This window comes from Drosophila obscura, unplaced genomic scaffold (genome assembly GCF_018151105.1).
Source record: "Drosophila obscura isolate BZ-5 IFL unplaced genomic scaffold, ASM1815110v1 contig_1, whole genome shotgun sequence".
Classification (NCBI taxonomy): Eukaryota; Metazoa; Arthropoda; class Insecta; order Diptera; family Drosophilidae; genus Drosophila; species Drosophila obscura.
This window is the reverse complement of record NW_024542679.1, coordinates 9,896,543-9,914,765: the sequence shown is the minus strand read 5'-3', so window position 1 is coordinate 9,914,765 and position 18,223 is coordinate 9,896,543. Positions and strand designations below refer to the sequence as shown.

Genomic DNA, 18,223 nt, shown 5'->3' with positions numbered 1-18,223 from the left:
ACTTAAAATAAATGAGACTCATTTTGGGACCATAAATATGTGAATTGTCTAAAACTTGCTGAAAGTTTTTTGCTTCGTCAGCCCCAAAATATTTCCTATTCCTCTAAGCTTGGGCCACAGTGAAAGGCTCTGCTGCATTTTGCAGCTCGCAGAAAGTGCAATCAATGCCAGAAACAATGAGCGAAGAATATGAATCGTTGCGTTGACTCTTAGCAAAATTTAATTCAGCAAAAATTATGACAAAGTTTTCCCTCGGCGCCTGCATGTTCAAATGTCAACGATTTTTCGCAACGCTCCCCTTTGCCTGTTTCTGCTCCCATGCGCCCTGCAATGTCAGACAGTGCCATGTCCTGCAGGAAAGCTTTTTGTGAGCCGTTTTGTGATATGCTGCTCAGCTCTTAATGATTTGCCAAGCCGCTTTTGTGTTTGTAATATTGGAAAACGCGTTTTACTTTTTTCGTATACGAGTATGCTCTGATTTCCCCTCCACCAACCCATCCACCCTTTTTGACAAGTCGTAGAAAGAAGGAAAATCTTTTATTTTCCTCCTTGTTGTTGGGTGTACGAGTGCACGAGTAATGCAAATGCCAAGCAGCTCAACGGCCTCACATTTCACATGGCGCTCGCGGGAGCCGGGGGTTCGGGAACCAGGAAAAACGTCTTAAAAGCTTCCGCCCCGGCTTTACATGCCACCGCTCTCTCCCTCTCTCTCTCTCTCCATGCCATACTACCGTTTGGATTACACTCACATGACACCCAGACAATCAATAACCATTGACAAGCCACAAGCCCAGCAACAACCACACAGGGACAACACAGCAGACGCATTTAGTTGAGATCCGTCAGACCCTGCCCCGCCCCACCCCTCCCGCAAGTATGCTCGGAAACGTTCTTTATGGGTCCGCTCCTCGGATTGCAAATCGTCGAAGATGTCATCGTCATCTCGTTTCGTTTCGTTTGGTTTACAGCTCACAACTTTTCGTGGCTTTTTCATATGATTTGATTACATTTTCGTATTTTTTTTTCGGGGGAATTTCTCGATGGCTGCACTAAGTTCAATTGACAATTGAAATACAATATTTTTATTTGTGCCCTGAGCAGACAGCATTCAAAATCGCCTCGCTGTCATAATAATATGAATATTGTACGGTTTATTTTTGTCTGGGCTTTACCCCAAAAACGATTTGTTGTAATGGCGACAAGCGATTGGCTGAGTATCGAACGATAGAGAGGGGATTATGGGAGGGCAGCGCATTCGATTACTTTACGCATCCAAGACTCTGCTGAAATAGGTCAGACACTTAAATGGCATACCCATGTACATATTTATGTACTAAAGAACTGGGAAGGGTTTTGAAAATCGAAGGGAAATTTACATTAGAATTCACACTTAGAGAAAAATAAATAAATAGCAATTTAACTTTTTAAATTCGGCACTAAACATAAGCCCATTGAAGCTAAGTAGACTTCACTGTGATTTAAACATAAATGTACTAAAAATACTTTTTGATTCAGCGCATATTTAATCTAAATTTGAAATTTAAATATATAAGTAAAATATATTACGTTTGCAGCTTATTTAAATCAAATATAATATTATATTATTATATTATATAATATATTATAATATAATAATATAATGGAAATCAGAGTAAAAGAAGTTTGCATGAAATACTGCATATTCAATTTCAATAAATGTTTGTTGTATTTCGTGTAAATAAGTTTGTAATTATTTGTGATGGCCCTCGAATTCCCGTCGCTAATTTAACTATGAAATATATTTATTTTAATGACGAAATATATATAAAACGAGAAGGAACGTGTGAGTCGCTTCTGGGGACGCGACTCTACTTATACCCGTACTCAGTCAGTATATACATTTTTGAGCATGATTTTTTAGAATTTTAGAATTAAAAAAAAAATTTTACATTTTACATTTTTTTGCTACATATGATATCTGCATCTACAAATACAATGTATATTCTACATCTAACATGTAGATTGTACATGTTCCAATTAGATTCTACATCTCCTCCGCTAGGGGTTGCTCGGGCACTGAACGCGGCAGAATGTGCGAGCGAGAAGGAAAATGAGATACGTTGTCGTGGCGGGAGGGGGAGGGGAAGCAACTCTTCATTCTGGCTATAATTATGATCCGATATAGTTCATATTTGGCAATCTGGTAGATATGGGCATTCTCTACGATACTGCGTTTTAAGTTTTATCGTATATTGTGCCTGCCACAGATTTTCGTTCTTTGTGTGGGCGGAAGGGGCGGGGCGAAATTCTGAAATACACTTGTAGCAGTGTGATATCACATGAGTCTGGAAACCAAATTTGGTTTCGCTAGCTCTTATACTCTCTGAGATCCAGGCGCTCATCGAGACGGACAGACGGACGGACGGACGGACGGACGGACAGACAGACATGGCTATAACGACTCGGCTATTGATGCTGATCAAGAATATATATACTTTATGGGGTCGGAAAATTTTCCTTCTCTGCGTTACACACATCCACTTTTACCACAAATCTAATATACCCCTTAAGTGTTTTTTGAGTACGGGTATAAAAAAAACGTTAAATAAAATATTAAAATTCAGCGGTCATTTTTGGATTTGGGACTATCCTGGGTCCCACTTCTGGAGCTACAAGTTATCCTTCGCCATGGAAACACTTGCACACCGTTGGTCGTCATAGCAACCCGGTTGCTTGTTGACTTACACAAACATAAAACCAGAACTATACTAGAGTCACAACAGGCATCAAATAGTCAGTTACAGCATGAATATATCATCCACAATTAGGTAAGTTGCGGGCACAAACTCAAGACGAGGTGAGGCAATTGCTGATGTTGGTGCACCCACAGTTGGTGCAACGTCTGGGACAAAGGCAGCATTATCAATGTGGGCCCCGATGTGCTCGGCCTGCGCAATGGGAACGTGATCAAGTTTGTGCACATGCAGACGAAGGCCGTGAGCTACTTCAAGGCGGAGACGGTGGCCACGGGACTGCACATCAGCGTGTTTGCCGGCCACAATCGCTTCCCGCTGTTTGCGTTTGCCGAGGTGGTGCTGCGGCCCCACATCTACATCTACAAGTATCCGGAAATGGTCAAGTTCAACACCATCTTACGTGAGTAGGGGGATAGCGGGCGTAGGATGAGGTGAGATGCGATGATGATGGAGTGTTGGTGTGTCCTTTTAGCGCACCTGATCAGCTACAATGACATCCGGTTCTCGGAGAACGATCTGCTGGTGGCGGTGGGCGGCTATCCGGACTATCCGATCTGCGTGTTCAACTTCCGCACCGGCACCCTGATGCTGGAGCATGTGACCAACGTGCCCACCTTTGCGCGGGGCCTCTGCGTGAGCAACTCCAACGTGCCGACAATTGTGCAGTTCCACAAGCAGGAGATGAGCATCCTCTGCTACGAGATCTGCTCCATCGAGAAGGAGTCCAAGCTGCACCAGATCTCCTACGTGGATGTGGGCAAGGACTATCTCAAGTCCTGGGAGAACTTCATGTGTTTCGGCGACGACAATAACCTGTACGTGGTGAACGACTACGGGGAGCTCTTCCAGGTGGACATTGCCTGCTTCCTGCTCAAGAGCCAGTGGAAGCCCGTCTATCTACGCGAGGATCTGGAGCACTCGGCTGCCCGACCCCACGCTCTCACCCTGCATCGCATGGGGCTGCTCATCTCGAACAGTACGCACGCCTTCTACCTTAAGAAAAAGGCCGGAGGCTACTCGGCCGAGTGGCTCATTGATCAGCAGCAGCTGCAGGACGTCAATAGGTTCGTGAGCAATCAGAACGGGGAGATCTATGCCGAGCAGCGGCTGGGCAGCATCGCTCAGGTGACGGTCGAGGGCAATGCAGCCTCGCTGCTGGACGTTGTCCCCACCGGCCGTCCTGTGATCACATTCCGAGTGATTACAGGCATCAAGGAGGAGTGTGTGGCCGTCCTGCACAGCGACAGAGTGGCCATGATGGACCTGGCCAAGGGGACCACCCTGTGCGAGGTGCCAGTGGCCAATGCCTGCGCCATGCATTCACACCGCAGCATGGCCATTGCCATTGTGGGCACCGAGGACGGGCGCCTCTGCATGATCCACTTCGAGAAGGCCTCCGTTGGGAATGTCACCTTCGAGCTGGAGACCAACACTCTGGCGGTGATTGCCCTGGACTTTCACGACAATTGGCTGGTGTTCCAGGACCAAGTCAGGGGCCTGCACATCGTCCAGCTGGAGTACAGGCCGCACAAGATGACGCTCTACCTGAATGTGAGCGAGCACCTCAAGCAGGTGTTTGTCCACAGTTTCCTGCTGGTCGAAGGACCCCGCCTGATTGTGGCCATCCATCGGGATGCTAGTATAAAGCTGCCCGGCTGCGCCACCGAGCTGTGGATCTTCAACTGGGGCAAGGACAAGCGACTCCATCGGCGGGAGTATACGCTGCCCAATCAGTATGTTTCGTTCTGTGTGCAGCCGCCGATGGGCCGCTGGACGCAGATCGAGATCATTGCGGTGGCCTTCAATTCGCCCAACTTTGATCAGTTCGTGCTGAACGAACGGCAGGAGATACAGTGGCTCTCGTCCGTGCAGACGCCCCACTTTGGCTACATACTGGGCATCATGATGACCAAGCATCTGCTCACCTGGAGCGTGGGCGGCATTGTGGTCCATTTCCGGCAGCACAAGCGGGCGCGAAAGCCCTTTATGGTCTGCCGCTTCCTCAATCTGGCGTTTGTGCCGGAGAATCTGCTGCGGGCACGCGAATGCTTCAATTCCAAGTAATCACTTTCCCCGCTACCTTAACCGAAATCCCACTTATCCAATCCTGCGTGTTCCCAGATACCTGATCATCTTGCTGTCAACGCAGAATCTGCGCGTGATGCGTCTGCCGTCGCTGTCGGACTTTGTGCGGGAGAATGTGGAGCGGCAGCTGCCCAACGAGGACTACAATCTGCTGGAGCAGATCAACTACAAGGTGAGTCCGTTCGTGCCCATCACCGTGAAGAAGGAGGCGAAGGAGGAGTACACCAAGGCGGACCTGTTCAAGCGCGACAAGGTATTCAGTATGATCGGAGAGTTTGCCGCCAAGGTCACGGCCCTCATTGACTACGACATTTCGGTGACGGGCAAAACCAATGGCATCTTCAAGAAGTTCTGCTTCAACTACAAATGGCTGGACAGCCTTACGGCCGAGGCCCACAAGTTGTGCACCCTGGAGCGGGCCTCGCTGGAGCGGGCCATCGAGGATCAGTCGCGCATCCGAGACTGGATCATGCGGCAGGTGACACGCGAGGCCGTCAGCATCAACTACAAGGTGCGATCCATCTTTGCGGACGCCAATTTCGAGAGCTTTTCGATGCGCCGCAAGCCGGATATGGTGGAGTTCGACAAGTATCGGTTCTACGACCTGGAAGATCACATCCGCATGTCCATGGGCTCCATGGAGGATATGGAGGAGTTCATCCAGCAGCAGCAGCAGCAGCAGCAGCAGCAGCAGAGAAAGTCGCCAGCCATCAAGGGCCCCCATGCGGACGAAACAGAGCTGGAGGGGGAGGAGGAGGAGGAGGCAGAGGAGCACAAGGGGCTGCAGGAGTTGAAGCCCTTTGTGGTGGAGGGCCCCAGTGTCTACGAGCACATGATGGCCCCCGTTTTCCAGCTGCAGGACAAGAATCTCGTCACCTCGAATCAGCTGTACAACGAGACGTGCAAGTTCCGCTACTATCTGAACGATCCGCTCAAGCAGGAGTTCAACAAGCTCTTCCACGAGGCCCAGCAGCTCAAGCAGGACACCATCGACAGCGTCCTGGGCACCAACAAGGTGCTCTACAAGATCTACGATAACATGAACATAATGCTGCGCCTCCTCCACATGGACCAGTTCGAGCCGCCGGATCTGACGGTGCCTGCTCTGGCCAAGGACGAGGTCATTAAGCGCATCATGGAGGTGGATGACTCGGAGATCAAGGCCATCAATCGGCGGAGGCGCAAGACCATCGATACGGGCGGCAAGAAGGGGCGGCTGCTGCTCTGGTCGGTGGAGTTCTGGGCCCGCGCCCTGATCGTCATGATGGACGGGGTGCTGGAGAAGCTGTGGGAGGAGGAGATCAAGAAGGACATACCCATACCGGAGTTCATGCTGAAGAAGCAGCCGCACGAGTACAGCCTCGAGGACCAGAAGATCTTTCGCGCCTACGAGGAGGCGGTGCGCCAGCTGGAGGCGGATCGTCGCAAGTATCTGCGCATCCTCACGGAGAACGAGGCCAAGACCCAGGATCTGAAGGGCAAGCACATACTGAAGCTCAATCAGCGGGTGGCCGAACTGATGATCCTCAAGCTGAAGTACGACTTTGCCCTCAAACAGAGCCGCGTGCGCCTGCTCACCCTCGAGACGATCAACTTCACACGCGTGCACATCCGCAAGCGCATTGGGATGTTCCGCAAGGACTTCGAAAAGCTCAACGAGTACATCAGTCGCTATGGGGCTCTGTTGGAGTTCTGGGAGCGTGGCTTGGCCGATGCCAAGACCCGACTGGAGGCCCAGCAGACCAGAGATCGCGCCATTGAGCGCTACTTCCGCAGCACGTTCCTGAACACGGTGCCCCATGCCCAGCACGAGATGACGAAGCTCTTCAAGAAGCGACCCAAGCTGCCGGGCAAGGTCTTCAATTCGGTTCTGATCTGCATGGAGACGTCGCACAAGCTCAGCGGCAAGCAGAGCCAGCGCAATGCCTTCCCCCTGCCCAAGGAGATCCAGGAGTTCTTGGCCTACGTTGCGGAGATCGAAGCGCCCAAGAACTGTCCGCCCCAGGTGGATGCCAAGAGCTGGGAGTCGTTCATCAAGCTGCGGCGCCAGAAGATGGAGAGTGAAGTGCGCCTCAAGGCGGTCGGCTATCAGCTGGCGGATGGCCAGGGCTATCTGGCGAGCATAGCCAAGGATTTGACGGCCCTCAAAGACTCGAAGAATGTGACCCAGAAGAGCTCCGAGGAGAGTGTCCAGAAATATGTGAGTTGTGGCTCAAAGTTCAAAGTCAAACTGTGTGCTTAACCTTTCGATTGCCAGCTGGAAGTAATGCGGAACATGAACCTGCAACTGACCCTCACGCTGGGCCAAGTGGAGGTGTCGGTGATGGGTAATGCCGAGGCCCTAACCAACACTGTGCTGATGCATGTGGATGACATCAATGAAGTGAATCGTCTGATACAGGTGAGAGACGAGACGAGGCACACAACCCAAGGCATTCCCCTGAGGATTGACTCCCCTTTCCGCAGGATGCTGGCAACAAGAAGATCAAGGCCATGCAGCGTGTGGCCGTATTCCGGCGTCAGGTGATCTTCAAGGAGTGGGAGCACAAGCTGTACAAAGCGAACATTGCCTACCTCAAGTACATGCTGGATGCCATCGAGAAGTGCAAGGTGTCCATGGAGTTCCTCAACATTCTGCGCAACTGGGAGAAGGTGAAGGCCGAGCGACAGAAGTACATGGCCGCCGGGGCCATAGAGCGTGTGGTTGAGCAAAAGATAGCCGCCTTCAAGAAGCACATCGAGCGCATGTAGGTTCCTCAGACAGGGCTCTCGTACACCTTCAACCTTAATCCCCTTCCACTCTCCCATTCACTATTTTAGCAATCTCAAAATTGACATTGTAAAGGCCAACACGCTGGAGATTAAGCGTAAAAGTCATGCAATCAATTTCCAAATTGAACGGATCAAGGTGGACGTCACATTCCAGAACACTCTGCGCGACACCATGATGGAGGAGAAACGCGATCGCGAGCAGCGCGAACGGTGAGCGCCCCGAGAGAACCCTCCCTCCCTCCCACCAAACTGATAAGTCTCTCCATCTCTGTCTTCGCCCGCAGAATGTCTCAGATTAAGACCCATCGACAGCTCATGGATAATGTGCGCCGTCACTATGCCCATGTGCTGGAGCTGCAAACGATACTGGAGCTGCTGCGCCTGCGCACCTATCCGACCCTGGGCCCACCCCTGCCCCAGTGCCATCCACCCGTGCCCGAGCACATACTCAGCTCGGTTCCTCCATAGAGCTGTTCCACAGTTCGCCGAACTTTAACCCTTCGCCCTGCTGCTGGCCGAAAGTTTTCGCAGCACTTCCCCGAATTACAATTAAATGTTTTCATTACGCCAAATGAAAATTTATTAGTGGTTGTTCTTGGCTTGTGCTCAGACTGGCAGTCACTGGGAGTCTCTGGGAGACCTCTAGCCTCCGCTGGCACTTAATTGGGTTTGGTTTGTGGCTGGTGGAAAATCATCTCCCTGGCATACTTCTACGGATGAGCTGGCGCGGACAAAATTGTACTAGAAATTGTCTTAATGGATTGGCTCTTGAAACGAAGCGTCGAAGTGCCCAGGCCAAGATGTGAAGGGGGCAGCTGCCACGCTCTCAAGTGGAGAAGTGCTGCAATCTTGTGGATGGGCCTTTTAGGTTATGGAGATCAAATTGCTGGCCTCTCTGCCTTTGTTGGGTGGATAAATATTGTTGTCACACGAGTATTCAAACATAGACTAAACAAATCGTATATTTACTTTCCAGCTGCAAGTGTTTAGATAATCGAATTCCAACAGAACATTTTTCAGTTTAAATCATTGCGTAATCGCATATGTGTATGTGTATATACCATAAGCTCGATCCCCTTATCTGCCCCTGTCCGACGAAACTAACAAACTGTACTTTTCATTCGCTCAGTGAGTCTATTCCCAAACTGAACTGCAAATCATGCTGGAAATTAAAAGCTTTATAGAGGCGACCCCGAGCGATGAACCCAACTACCCACTGGCTGAATGGAAAGTGTACTCGTACTCATATTACTTACTATACAGTATATAGTATATAGTAATCAAGCAAACTTTTCGCTTCCAAGTTCGGTTTTGATGACTTACTAAATTCAACAGCGCAGCGTAGTGTTAATATTTCAGGTGTCAAAAGTCTACTCGTCGCATGATAGAATAATAGATTATGGGGCTTTTAATCTTTTCCATATTTATATATACATAGTACAAGTTTATTGAAATATAGAACAGCTTATCGGGCATGTTGAAAAAGCCTCGCATCAGCATCAGCATGAGACTCTCAGCCACGTGCTGTGCGCTGATGTAATCTGTCTAATCAGAGACATAATTAAATTTCAAATATACATATACATAAGCATACGAGTATTTGAAACAAAGCGAGAGAAAATTAACTTATCTGCATTGGAATAGAGCCCTAGAGCCTCCAAAATGAGTATCCAGAGCAGTTTTATATGAACTATATTTAATTAATGTAATCAGGAGCAAATAAAACAAATTTCGAAAGAATGTTTGGGGAGATAAGCTCTTGAAATGTTTCCGGGTGCTGCTGCATTAGAAGGCGTCCCTCACCCGCACAGCGGGGTTCAAAAAAATAAGACGTGTCATTTGCGAGTAAAAGAATTCCTGACTAACATCTCACAAATTCGTATGGCCTCAAGCACATTTAATCTATATACGTAGAAGTCTGTGCAATTAAACTATGCTAAAGTACATGCTATTCTACACTCAGAGAAAAAGGGAAAATTAGAACACACAGGCATGGCACACCACAAACAAATCGCAGCAAATTTTCGGTTTAAAACAAAATCTGCTATTTCCACTTCCGGGCCAAATCTATTTTTAAGTCAAAGTGCAAATATTTGAATTCCAGGGATTTTCTCTCTGGGTGTTTGCCGAGCAAATCGTCTGGAATATTGAGCACTTCACTCCACTCCTTATCGGAGCGGACCGGTCAGCGCTGTGCTGGTGCGCTTCTAAGCACTTGACCTTGATAGTGCCAGTGGCGCCGATAAGCCGGGCTCTCGGTTTCAGCTCGGTTCCAGCTCGGTTTGAGCTGCGACGCAAAACGAGCTGTCGTTATGATCAGCTTGGCCATTGCTCGATCAGTACTCAAGTCAACGTTCTCCAGTAAAGAGCAGCTCTCAAGCAGTAAAACAAACTAAAAACTAAAATGGCCAAGATTGCTTTGATCTTCTTCCTGTTCGCCCTCGTCGCCGTAAGTTGGGATAGATCTGCGGTAGAAGGGGACTGTGACTGTGACTGATGGTTTCTGCTTTCAGGTGTGCATGTGCGCTCGCGTGACCCGTGAGGAGCCCGCAAAGACGGAGTTGGAGACTCAGTTCAACGAACTGCTGGTGAAGGCCAAGGAATTTTTCAGCGAGGATAACGTTAAGGTAAGCCTTGCCGACACTTGAAGGCACCAGCCCGAAAAACCTGTGCCTAATCCACTCGATTGCTTCTGCAGGATTTACAGGAGAAGGCAAAGGCTGCCGCTGCGGAAGGTCTTGCTGCCCTCCAGAAACTCTCCAACACCGTGAACGAGCAGATCCAGCAGTCGCCCAAGCCCTAAGCAGTTGCCCAAGGCTCTTAATTAACGATGAAAAAAATCAAATCAAAATATGTTGTGCCCAATAAAGGCTTAAACTGAAATTTAAAGGCGATTAACATCAGCTCAACAATGCAGGAACATCCACAAACGGAGATAGATCTCGCTCATGGCAAAGAGTCGGTACAGGGCCTGTTGTCCCACCAAGGGCAGCTCCTGACGCCCTCCGCCCTTGTTGGTCAAATCAAAGAGTTGGCGATAATGACGTGTGCGTATGTCCTGCTGCTGATTGACGCTGCAGACACTCCGCGGCATCTGGATCATGTGGTCGACCATTAGTTTGTCTCGTGGGGTAGTCATCAGCAGCAGCTGGCAGCTGACCGCGCGTTTTTCCCCAATGCTCGTCAGATGTAAGCGCAGCACCCATTGCTCCTCGAAGGCGCTGATCGTCTGTGGAATCGCAGGTTTACAGAGTCAGGATTAGCACCAGAGGTATGCTGGGGACCTACCTGAGACTCGAGTGTTCGTTCGCGTATATCCTCCGGGCTCTCCACATCTATGATATCTATCCATTTCATTTTCAAGGTCACAAAGTTGACGCGGCTAGCACTCAGCTTCCGATGGAGCTGCATGAGTGGCATTTGGGCCACATGCAGCTTGGCATCGGCACGCAGCAGAAGCTCTAAGATATCCTTTCCCGTCTTCTGGGGAAACCCACAGCAGGCATCATGCGAGAGCACGCTCTCTTTGTGAGTGCCCTCCCAGTCACAGCCCAGGCAGTGGTACTTGCATCGAACCACACGCTGCTCACAGTCGTTCTTCAAGTGTTTTGAGAGATTTTTCACTTCTGAAAGCTGAACATCGCAGCTCGGACAGCAGATGGGTAGCTCCCAGAGGGCCTGGCGCACCACCAGATTCTGTTCCAGCTCCTTGTTGCTAATGACCACCCGGCAACTGGGGCACAGGGCATCCCTGCTCTTGATTCTGGCATCAGCCAGTATGTGGGTCTTGCAGTCATCGCACATGATGTGCCCATGGCTGCACTGATAGCTTTCGTCTGGATGTGGAACCTCCTGGCACACAACGCACAGCAGCAGATGCTGCAGCCGCTTACCAAGATCAGAGTCGCCAGAGCCCGCACACCCACCCACCACACCCACACTGCTTTCCACATTCAGCGTATCTTCAGCTGCGTTTCCAACATCTGATAGTCGCTGCCTCTTGGCAGCTGGCGGCTGGTCATTGCTGTTGTCGTTGGGCTTGGGGTTGCGGCTGGGGTTGCGGTTGGGGTTGGGGCTGGCATTCGACATTCTGCACTCGCATTGGTTTCACAGTAAAAGTAATTTGATAGTCAGTCGTGTGTTGAGTTAAAGTATGTTGCTGGTTATGTTGGTTGGTTGCTTCACTTTCGATACGAGTTTTCCAAGGCCGAGCTGATTCCCTGAAAATTCCGATAGATCATTGATATTTTTCTCCGTGTGTAATAATGATCCCTCTACACTCTATAATTATTTGCCAGTTTTATGTGTGTCGCTGCATTTTCTAGCTGCTTGCTGTGACCTGGTAACCTCCACCCAAAAACAAAACCAAATGCAAATCGAGTGCTTCCCTGACATTAATCTAGCATGGCTGCCGTTAGGGATAGCGGGCACTTATAATGCACAAATTCCGTACAGGAAATACCATCTCATTTAGCAATTATTGGAGGCACAAACACAAACAGCAACACGATTCGGATTCGGATTCGGGGGAAAATAAATGGCTGTGAAAAGGTGACAGCTGTGAAATATTTGTCAGTTATTTTGCACACCTGTCTGAGCAGCAGAATGGGCGAAGAGGGGTGCGGCTGCGAACATGAATAATGTATCGGCCCTTGTGTAGCTTCCACATGCTCTACCCTCAGGCCCCTCGCCCATCTCTGGAGCCATCGCACGATTGCATAATATCAAAGTGGATTTTTCTCCACGCCAGCGGAGCGTATCGGAGGCAGGCCACGGATAATGCCAAATTGTTGCTTAGACACTTTCGATGCCAGTACTGACAAACACCCGTGCGGAACTCCATGTGTAAATACGAGTACACATGCTTGAGATATCTGTATGTATGTGTGTATAGATCGATTGGCATTTTCCTGTGCAATTCCGTATGGCATTGTTGTGTGAGATTCGTGTACATATGTTGTTGCTCTCTCTCTCTCTTCAGAGCTTTTTTAATGCAAACGCGTCGAGGCTCTATCTCATCCTGCTGCGAGCTTTGATGTGTGCTCCTGGAGGTACTTGTAACAGGTGTAGTAAAATTTGTCACACGAATGGCCAAATAAATTGGCCTCAGAACTCGGAATAGAGCAAAGTAAATGGATGTGCAGGGGAATGTCGATGAGGGTTTCATTGGGCAAATGATTTATGTATTGGCATCGTGTGAGAATCGCTTTTGAAGAAATCCATCGCTCCCCCCGGTGTGATTTTCCTATTTAATCAGCTCTTTAAATTTCAGCTTTAGTCTGGGTCCCAAACCACTGCAAAAAAAGTGAAGCCATTTAAATAGGAGGCAGACAAAAATCACGCATACGACATGTGCAACCCATTGAAAGCCATTTGATTTCATTTTACTTTACGCTTTGCTTGTCAATCGCTGGCAAAGCAATTCGAATTTAATTAAAAATTTATTAAATTCTGCGACAGAATCACAAAGAAATGCAAAAAGTGCGCCACCAGTGTGGGAGAGAGAGAGAGAGAGAGGGAGAGATGCGGATGCAGAAGCAACCTAGTTCCACATTGAACAATTCCCAAAGCAACAATATGGTTGCCATGCCACGCAGTGTGTTTCTCTCTCTCTCTCTCTCTATCTCTGTATCTGTCTCTGCGTGTGTGTGTGTGTGAGTGCATTGTAATGCTAATTTAAATAACGATAAGCCCAACAACAGCAACAACTAAAGAAACAACAGTTGCAGCGACAACATTGGTGACAACAATGGCAACAATAATAGCAAAACAATTTGGCATTCTGTGATTTTGTCATCTTTTCACTATTGTTGCTATTATTGTTGGGAGCTGTCGCTGCCCTTTCATTGAGTCCATTCGCTAAGCAATGGATTACAAATCACTTTGCAGCTTAAATGGTTCTTTCTTTTGCTCCTCTAAAGAGCAGAGATCAAAAATCGAAAATTCTCTTTAATTATCTACTTTAGAAGACACAATATTGTGTCCGCAGCTCCAAATCTGCCAAATCTACATTCCAGCCCACCTTTTTTCATGCCGCTGTAAAAGTTATTTTTCTTTCGATATATTTCTCTTAGATCCCTTTTCAGCTATTTATTTTCCACTTTAAGTTTCAAGTAGGAAAACATTTTCTTCTGATTTATTCAAAAGAGTATTAAGTCTTCATCGGTTATCAGAAATAACTTTATTCCCCAGTAGTGGTGGGGGTGCAGCCACACACACAAACACATACACAAATGCAGCATTAGCATGGGAGTGAGGGAAAAATACAAATAATATAGCCACTTGCGCATAAAGAAGGAAACACACAAACACACACAAAACAACAAAAAACTACAACAAAGTAAAAAAAAAGTTCTGCATACTGCGTATGCGAGCATGGAGCATGGCTTTCCCAACGGAAGGGGTGTGGGGGAGGCGGAAGGTTACCGTGGGTGCACTAGCTAGCTGGTGGCATTATCCTTTCTATCACTTGTCACATTTTCGCATAATGGCGTCATTGCTGTTGTTGCCGCCAGCCGCCTGCTGCCTGTTGCCTGATGGCTGTTGGCGGTGCCGCAGTTGCGAACAATGAATACATTTGTAATGTTAATGGAATGCAGCGGGAACAACATGGAAACCAGAACGAGAACAACGCCAACCATTTTCCGTCCGCCATTGTTGTTGTTTTTGTCGCCTATATTTGTTTGTGTTTATCAGCCATTCGCTTTGCTCTATAAAAGCGGAGCGAGCTCTCCTCTTGCATACCCGCACTGCACGCCTACACGCCTACACGCATCCTCCACCTCCACCCTGCCGATGGTTTCACTTCATCAACAATGTTCTGGTTGCCGGATTCATAGCGATGGCAGCGTGAGTCCTAAGATACTATTGGCAGAAGACCTACAACGAACTGTGGACTGAGGTGCGAGGGTTTTCGATCAGCTGAGTCAGTGCTCAGAATCCAATAACAATATGCACAGTCTTTTCCATCATGCATGCCTCATGCAACATCTTCCTTATTGTATAGTCTTTGTAGATACATAGCTTTAAATACGAAGTTTATTTTGACGTGAGTTCTATAAAATGCACCTTCCTCTGCATTGGTTCCTCTGGTTGCATCCACCAGTGCCACCACACTGTCATCGCTGGCATTTCTGATCTCCAATACCCATGTGCCTAGTGCAGTGCATCGAAGCATAAAATAACGTACAATTTTTATTAGAAATATAAACAGCAAAAAGCAAATGCAAATGCACACATACCCGTATTTACAGGCACACACACACACACACACACACACACACAGACAGACACATACTCCTACTCGTAGCTGCATAGACGCACAATGTGGCAGCCACAATAAAGAAATAAAAGGCTCAGCAGCATAAAGGGGCAGGAGCAGAAGAAGCAGCAACAGCAACAGCAACATAAGCCTCATCGTCGTCGGTGTTGTCGTAGCGACATCAACAAAAAGCACAAAAGCATTTGCATTGCAAATGCAACATAATGCACAGCAACAACATTTCACAGACAGACAGACAGAGAGAGGGAGACAGACAGACAGACAGACACATTTGCTTGCCACTTCCGAAGGATGTTGCTCCTTGCAGCAGCAACACCAGCACCAACAACAGCAAAGTATTTGCCAGGACAAGTATTTACGTTCCTCTGCTGCTGCTGTTGTTGCTGCTGCTGCGGCTCCTTCTTCTGCAGAACTTTAGAAATGCATAAAAATACGAGAATTTATGTAGATGGATATGTGTGTGTAATTTTTTTGTGCATTTTAATGCATTGGAAAATGCTGCCACGCAGATATGTAAGCCCATATATTGAGCAATAAAGGAAGCTTCCTGCAGGTGCAGTTGCAGGAAGTAAATTTGAATATCATTGAGGGGTTGTATAGCACAAAGAGGCAGAAGACCACCCCAATGATTATCAATAAGTGCGGAAAAAAGGTGAACATGCAATGCTTTTCATGCAAATAAATACAGGAAAACCTCAAGCATTCATTGAGAGGCACAGGGCACTGTGCCTTCAACGACGCGTCGTCTTGGACATTGATTGCCTTTCCCAAGAGCAAAACCAAAACCGAAACCTTTTGTCTCATCAAGAGAGTTAGTTAAGTTGGAGGAGTCGCGACTTGCATTGGCCTCTTGCATATTCATGTATTCCGACAACGAAAAATTGATGGCAACAGCTGCCTTAACTCTAAGACTGCAATGGCACAGACAGCAGCTCCATGCTAACTCCGTGCTATCCCTGGAAGCGGAGCTGGAGCAGGAGGTCCTCGACGACGTCGTTGGAAGCACTCAACTGTAGCCGCGTTGATTTGCAGGCAACCCCGAGTCCTTCGCCACAGCAATCCCCAATGGTTCGTTTGTTCTGGCTGCCGTTTTGCATGAATATGCATGAGCAGTTGAGCAGTTACAAGCCATCAAAACATGCCACACACTCTGAACACTCGCAACACTCGCTGCAGGAATGAATAGGGGGAAAAATGAAGGAATGGAAAGGAAATCCCTGCCATACCCAAAGTAAGCGGGACCAGAGCGAGAGCGAGCGAGAGCTTTAAGGCTAAAGAGATGCCCCAGCGTTTGGCATTCGCTTGCCATATGAAATTTAACCGAGTGACTAACGAGTATATCGTTAGAAGCGCGATCCAGCCAACCCTTCCATCAGCACAAGAACCAGCACCAGCACCAGCGGCATTGGCAATGCCACCACCGACAACATGGCGAATACTTGATGTCCGCTTCTGTTGTTTGACGTGTTGCGTTTAATTGGAACACTCCACGACGTCGACGAGCGACGAGCTACGAGCAACGATAGCGTCGACGATGGAAGGGCCAGTGTGGAGTCTCTGTGCCTTTTGATGTTGCAACCTCCCCTCCCATGGCCCATCTGATGTGGCATTAATTCATGAAGCTTCAGCTTCAAAGCTGCAGCACAAGCAACACATATTCATTTAGTTGTTTTTTCCATCTCACCTTTTTTCGCACACACACACAAAAGGATATGCTTCCCAGTGTTAGTTAGCGCCCAGACGCGTATGCAGTTTGGCTATCCTTTTTTTTTAGCCACCATCATTAAGGCGTGTGGCAGGGAAGCGGCTCGCTGGCCTGAGCGAAAGCACTTTATTAAAATCTAAAGTTCATTGCAGAGTTTCGGTGGGCGTTGGCAGAGAAAAAGAGAAGTCGCGTAGGAGCGGATATGAAGTTCATTAAATAGTAAATTATGTTAAATTAAGAGTTAAAGGTGAAGGTACTAGAAGGGAATATATAGCGAAGAATTAATCAGAGAAAATTAACATAGTAAACAGAAACACAATCAATTTCACAATATCCATTCTTGGAGCGAAGCTTTTGGCATAAATATTTACTGTTCAATTTTTAGGTCTTTTTTTCTCCGGGTATCCACTCACCTTTTAAATAGTAGATAGCTGAGTAACAGGATGTGTCCTCTCTGACACACACACAATCGGGATGAATTAATTTGTCAGCAAAGGAAGAAGAAATACAAATTGGCACTGGATATTATTATGTGGACTAACCGGCATCGACGACAAAGTGACGACAATGCGACCAGACAAGCCATAAAAAGGACCTGGACAGCCCTGCGGCTGCCTGCAGCAATAACTCAGCCGATAATCATAATAAAAGAAGTGGGGGCCCGAGCAGGTCGCACGTAAGTATGCAGCCGCACAAATAAGAAAAAGAAAGCCCAGGCGGCGCTCCTCGACCGGAGAAAGTCAATTTGTTAAGCTGCAGTCAGGCCCAGGAACAGGACCCAGAGACAGAGCCACAGCCACAGCCAGAGGAAGAGGAAGGCCCATGCCACGGCAGAGGCCAGAGAAGGACAATAGAAAGTGTGCTAAAGTGGGACGCACAAATATGCTCCACAGAAAGAGCAAGAGCAAGAGCGAACCAAGCAGAGCCTTGCATGCGATAAAGCTGAAGAGGACGCCGCAACTTTTCCCTCGCTTATTTTATTAGAACTAAATTGATTTCTTGCGGCAGCCAAGGGAGATCCACAGGGAAGGCGACGACGCCGGCAAAGACAGGCGTTGGCTGGCATCAAAATTAATATAAAATGAAAAGTTTTGAAATTTATTACAAATTGAATTGATTTATGCACCCAGCGAGCGAATGAGCGCGAAAAGGGGAAGGTGACAAAGTGAAAACTTCTCCCTTGCGCGGGCCGAGAAAATTAAATGAGAATAGAGGGAATTTTTATGCAGCCGGCAGCGCGCGTTAATCAGATAAAAAGGTTCAGCCGCAGTCACAGTCGCAGTTTCAGGAATGAGTTCGAGCTAGCCTTTCTGCCCAAAAGTTATGCGACCTCACGCAGCACACGATCCGATCCATGGCATACGAGTACTTAAGGGAGTACGAGTACATGGGCGATACCATACCATGCCCCACCCACATGCCACACTCCCACCACCAGAGAGGTATGTGTGCATTGCAACAGCAGTCAAAGGTAAATAACAGCAGGGGCAAGAAAAACACGCCGAAATGTTGGGCACGGTGCAGTTGCACGCAATTAAAATAACACTTGTTAAAATATTTATTTTATGTAGCGTGGCAAGTGTGGCAAGCAAAAAAGAATTGAGAAAAATGTGTGCAAGTGTTGTGCCTGTATATACGGTCACG

At 47.9% G+C, this 18,223-nt stretch overlaps 2 protein-coding genes across 2 annotated transcripts; one reads left to right on the top strand and one right to left on the bottom strand.

Annotated features, from left to right (window-relative positions):
• The first annotated feature begins 2,703 nt into the window (after positions 1–2,703).
• On the top strand, positions 2,704–8,170 carry LOC111070553. Its single transcript, XM_022361204.2, has 8 exons — positions 2,704–2,807; positions 2,870–3,135; positions 3,208–4,795; positions 4,857–7,020; positions 7,078–7,221; positions 7,287–7,567; positions 7,641–7,802; positions 7,877–8,170. The coding sequence occupies exons 1-8, from the start codon at positions 2,785–2,787 to the stop codon at positions 8,058–8,060; spliced, it is 4,812 nt and encodes a 1,603-aa protein (XP_022216896.2). The 5' UTR covers positions 2,704–2,784; the 3' UTR covers positions 8,061–8,170.
• A 1,775-nt stretch (positions 8,171–9,945) lies between these two features.
• Positions 9,946–11,799, bottom strand: LOC111070554 (cysteine and histidine-rich protein 1 homolog). The gene is made up of 2 exons (XM_022361205.2): positions 10,881–11,799; positions 9,946–10,821 (listed from the first exon to the last, which is right to left on the bottom strand). The coding sequence occupies exons 1-2, from the start codon at positions 11,679–11,681 to the stop codon at positions 10,498–10,500; spliced, it is 1,125 nt and encodes a 374-aa protein (XP_022216897.2). The 5' UTR covers positions 11,682–11,799; the 3' UTR covers positions 9,946–10,497.
• Between the last annotated feature and the right edge of the window lie 6,424 nt (positions 11,800–18,223).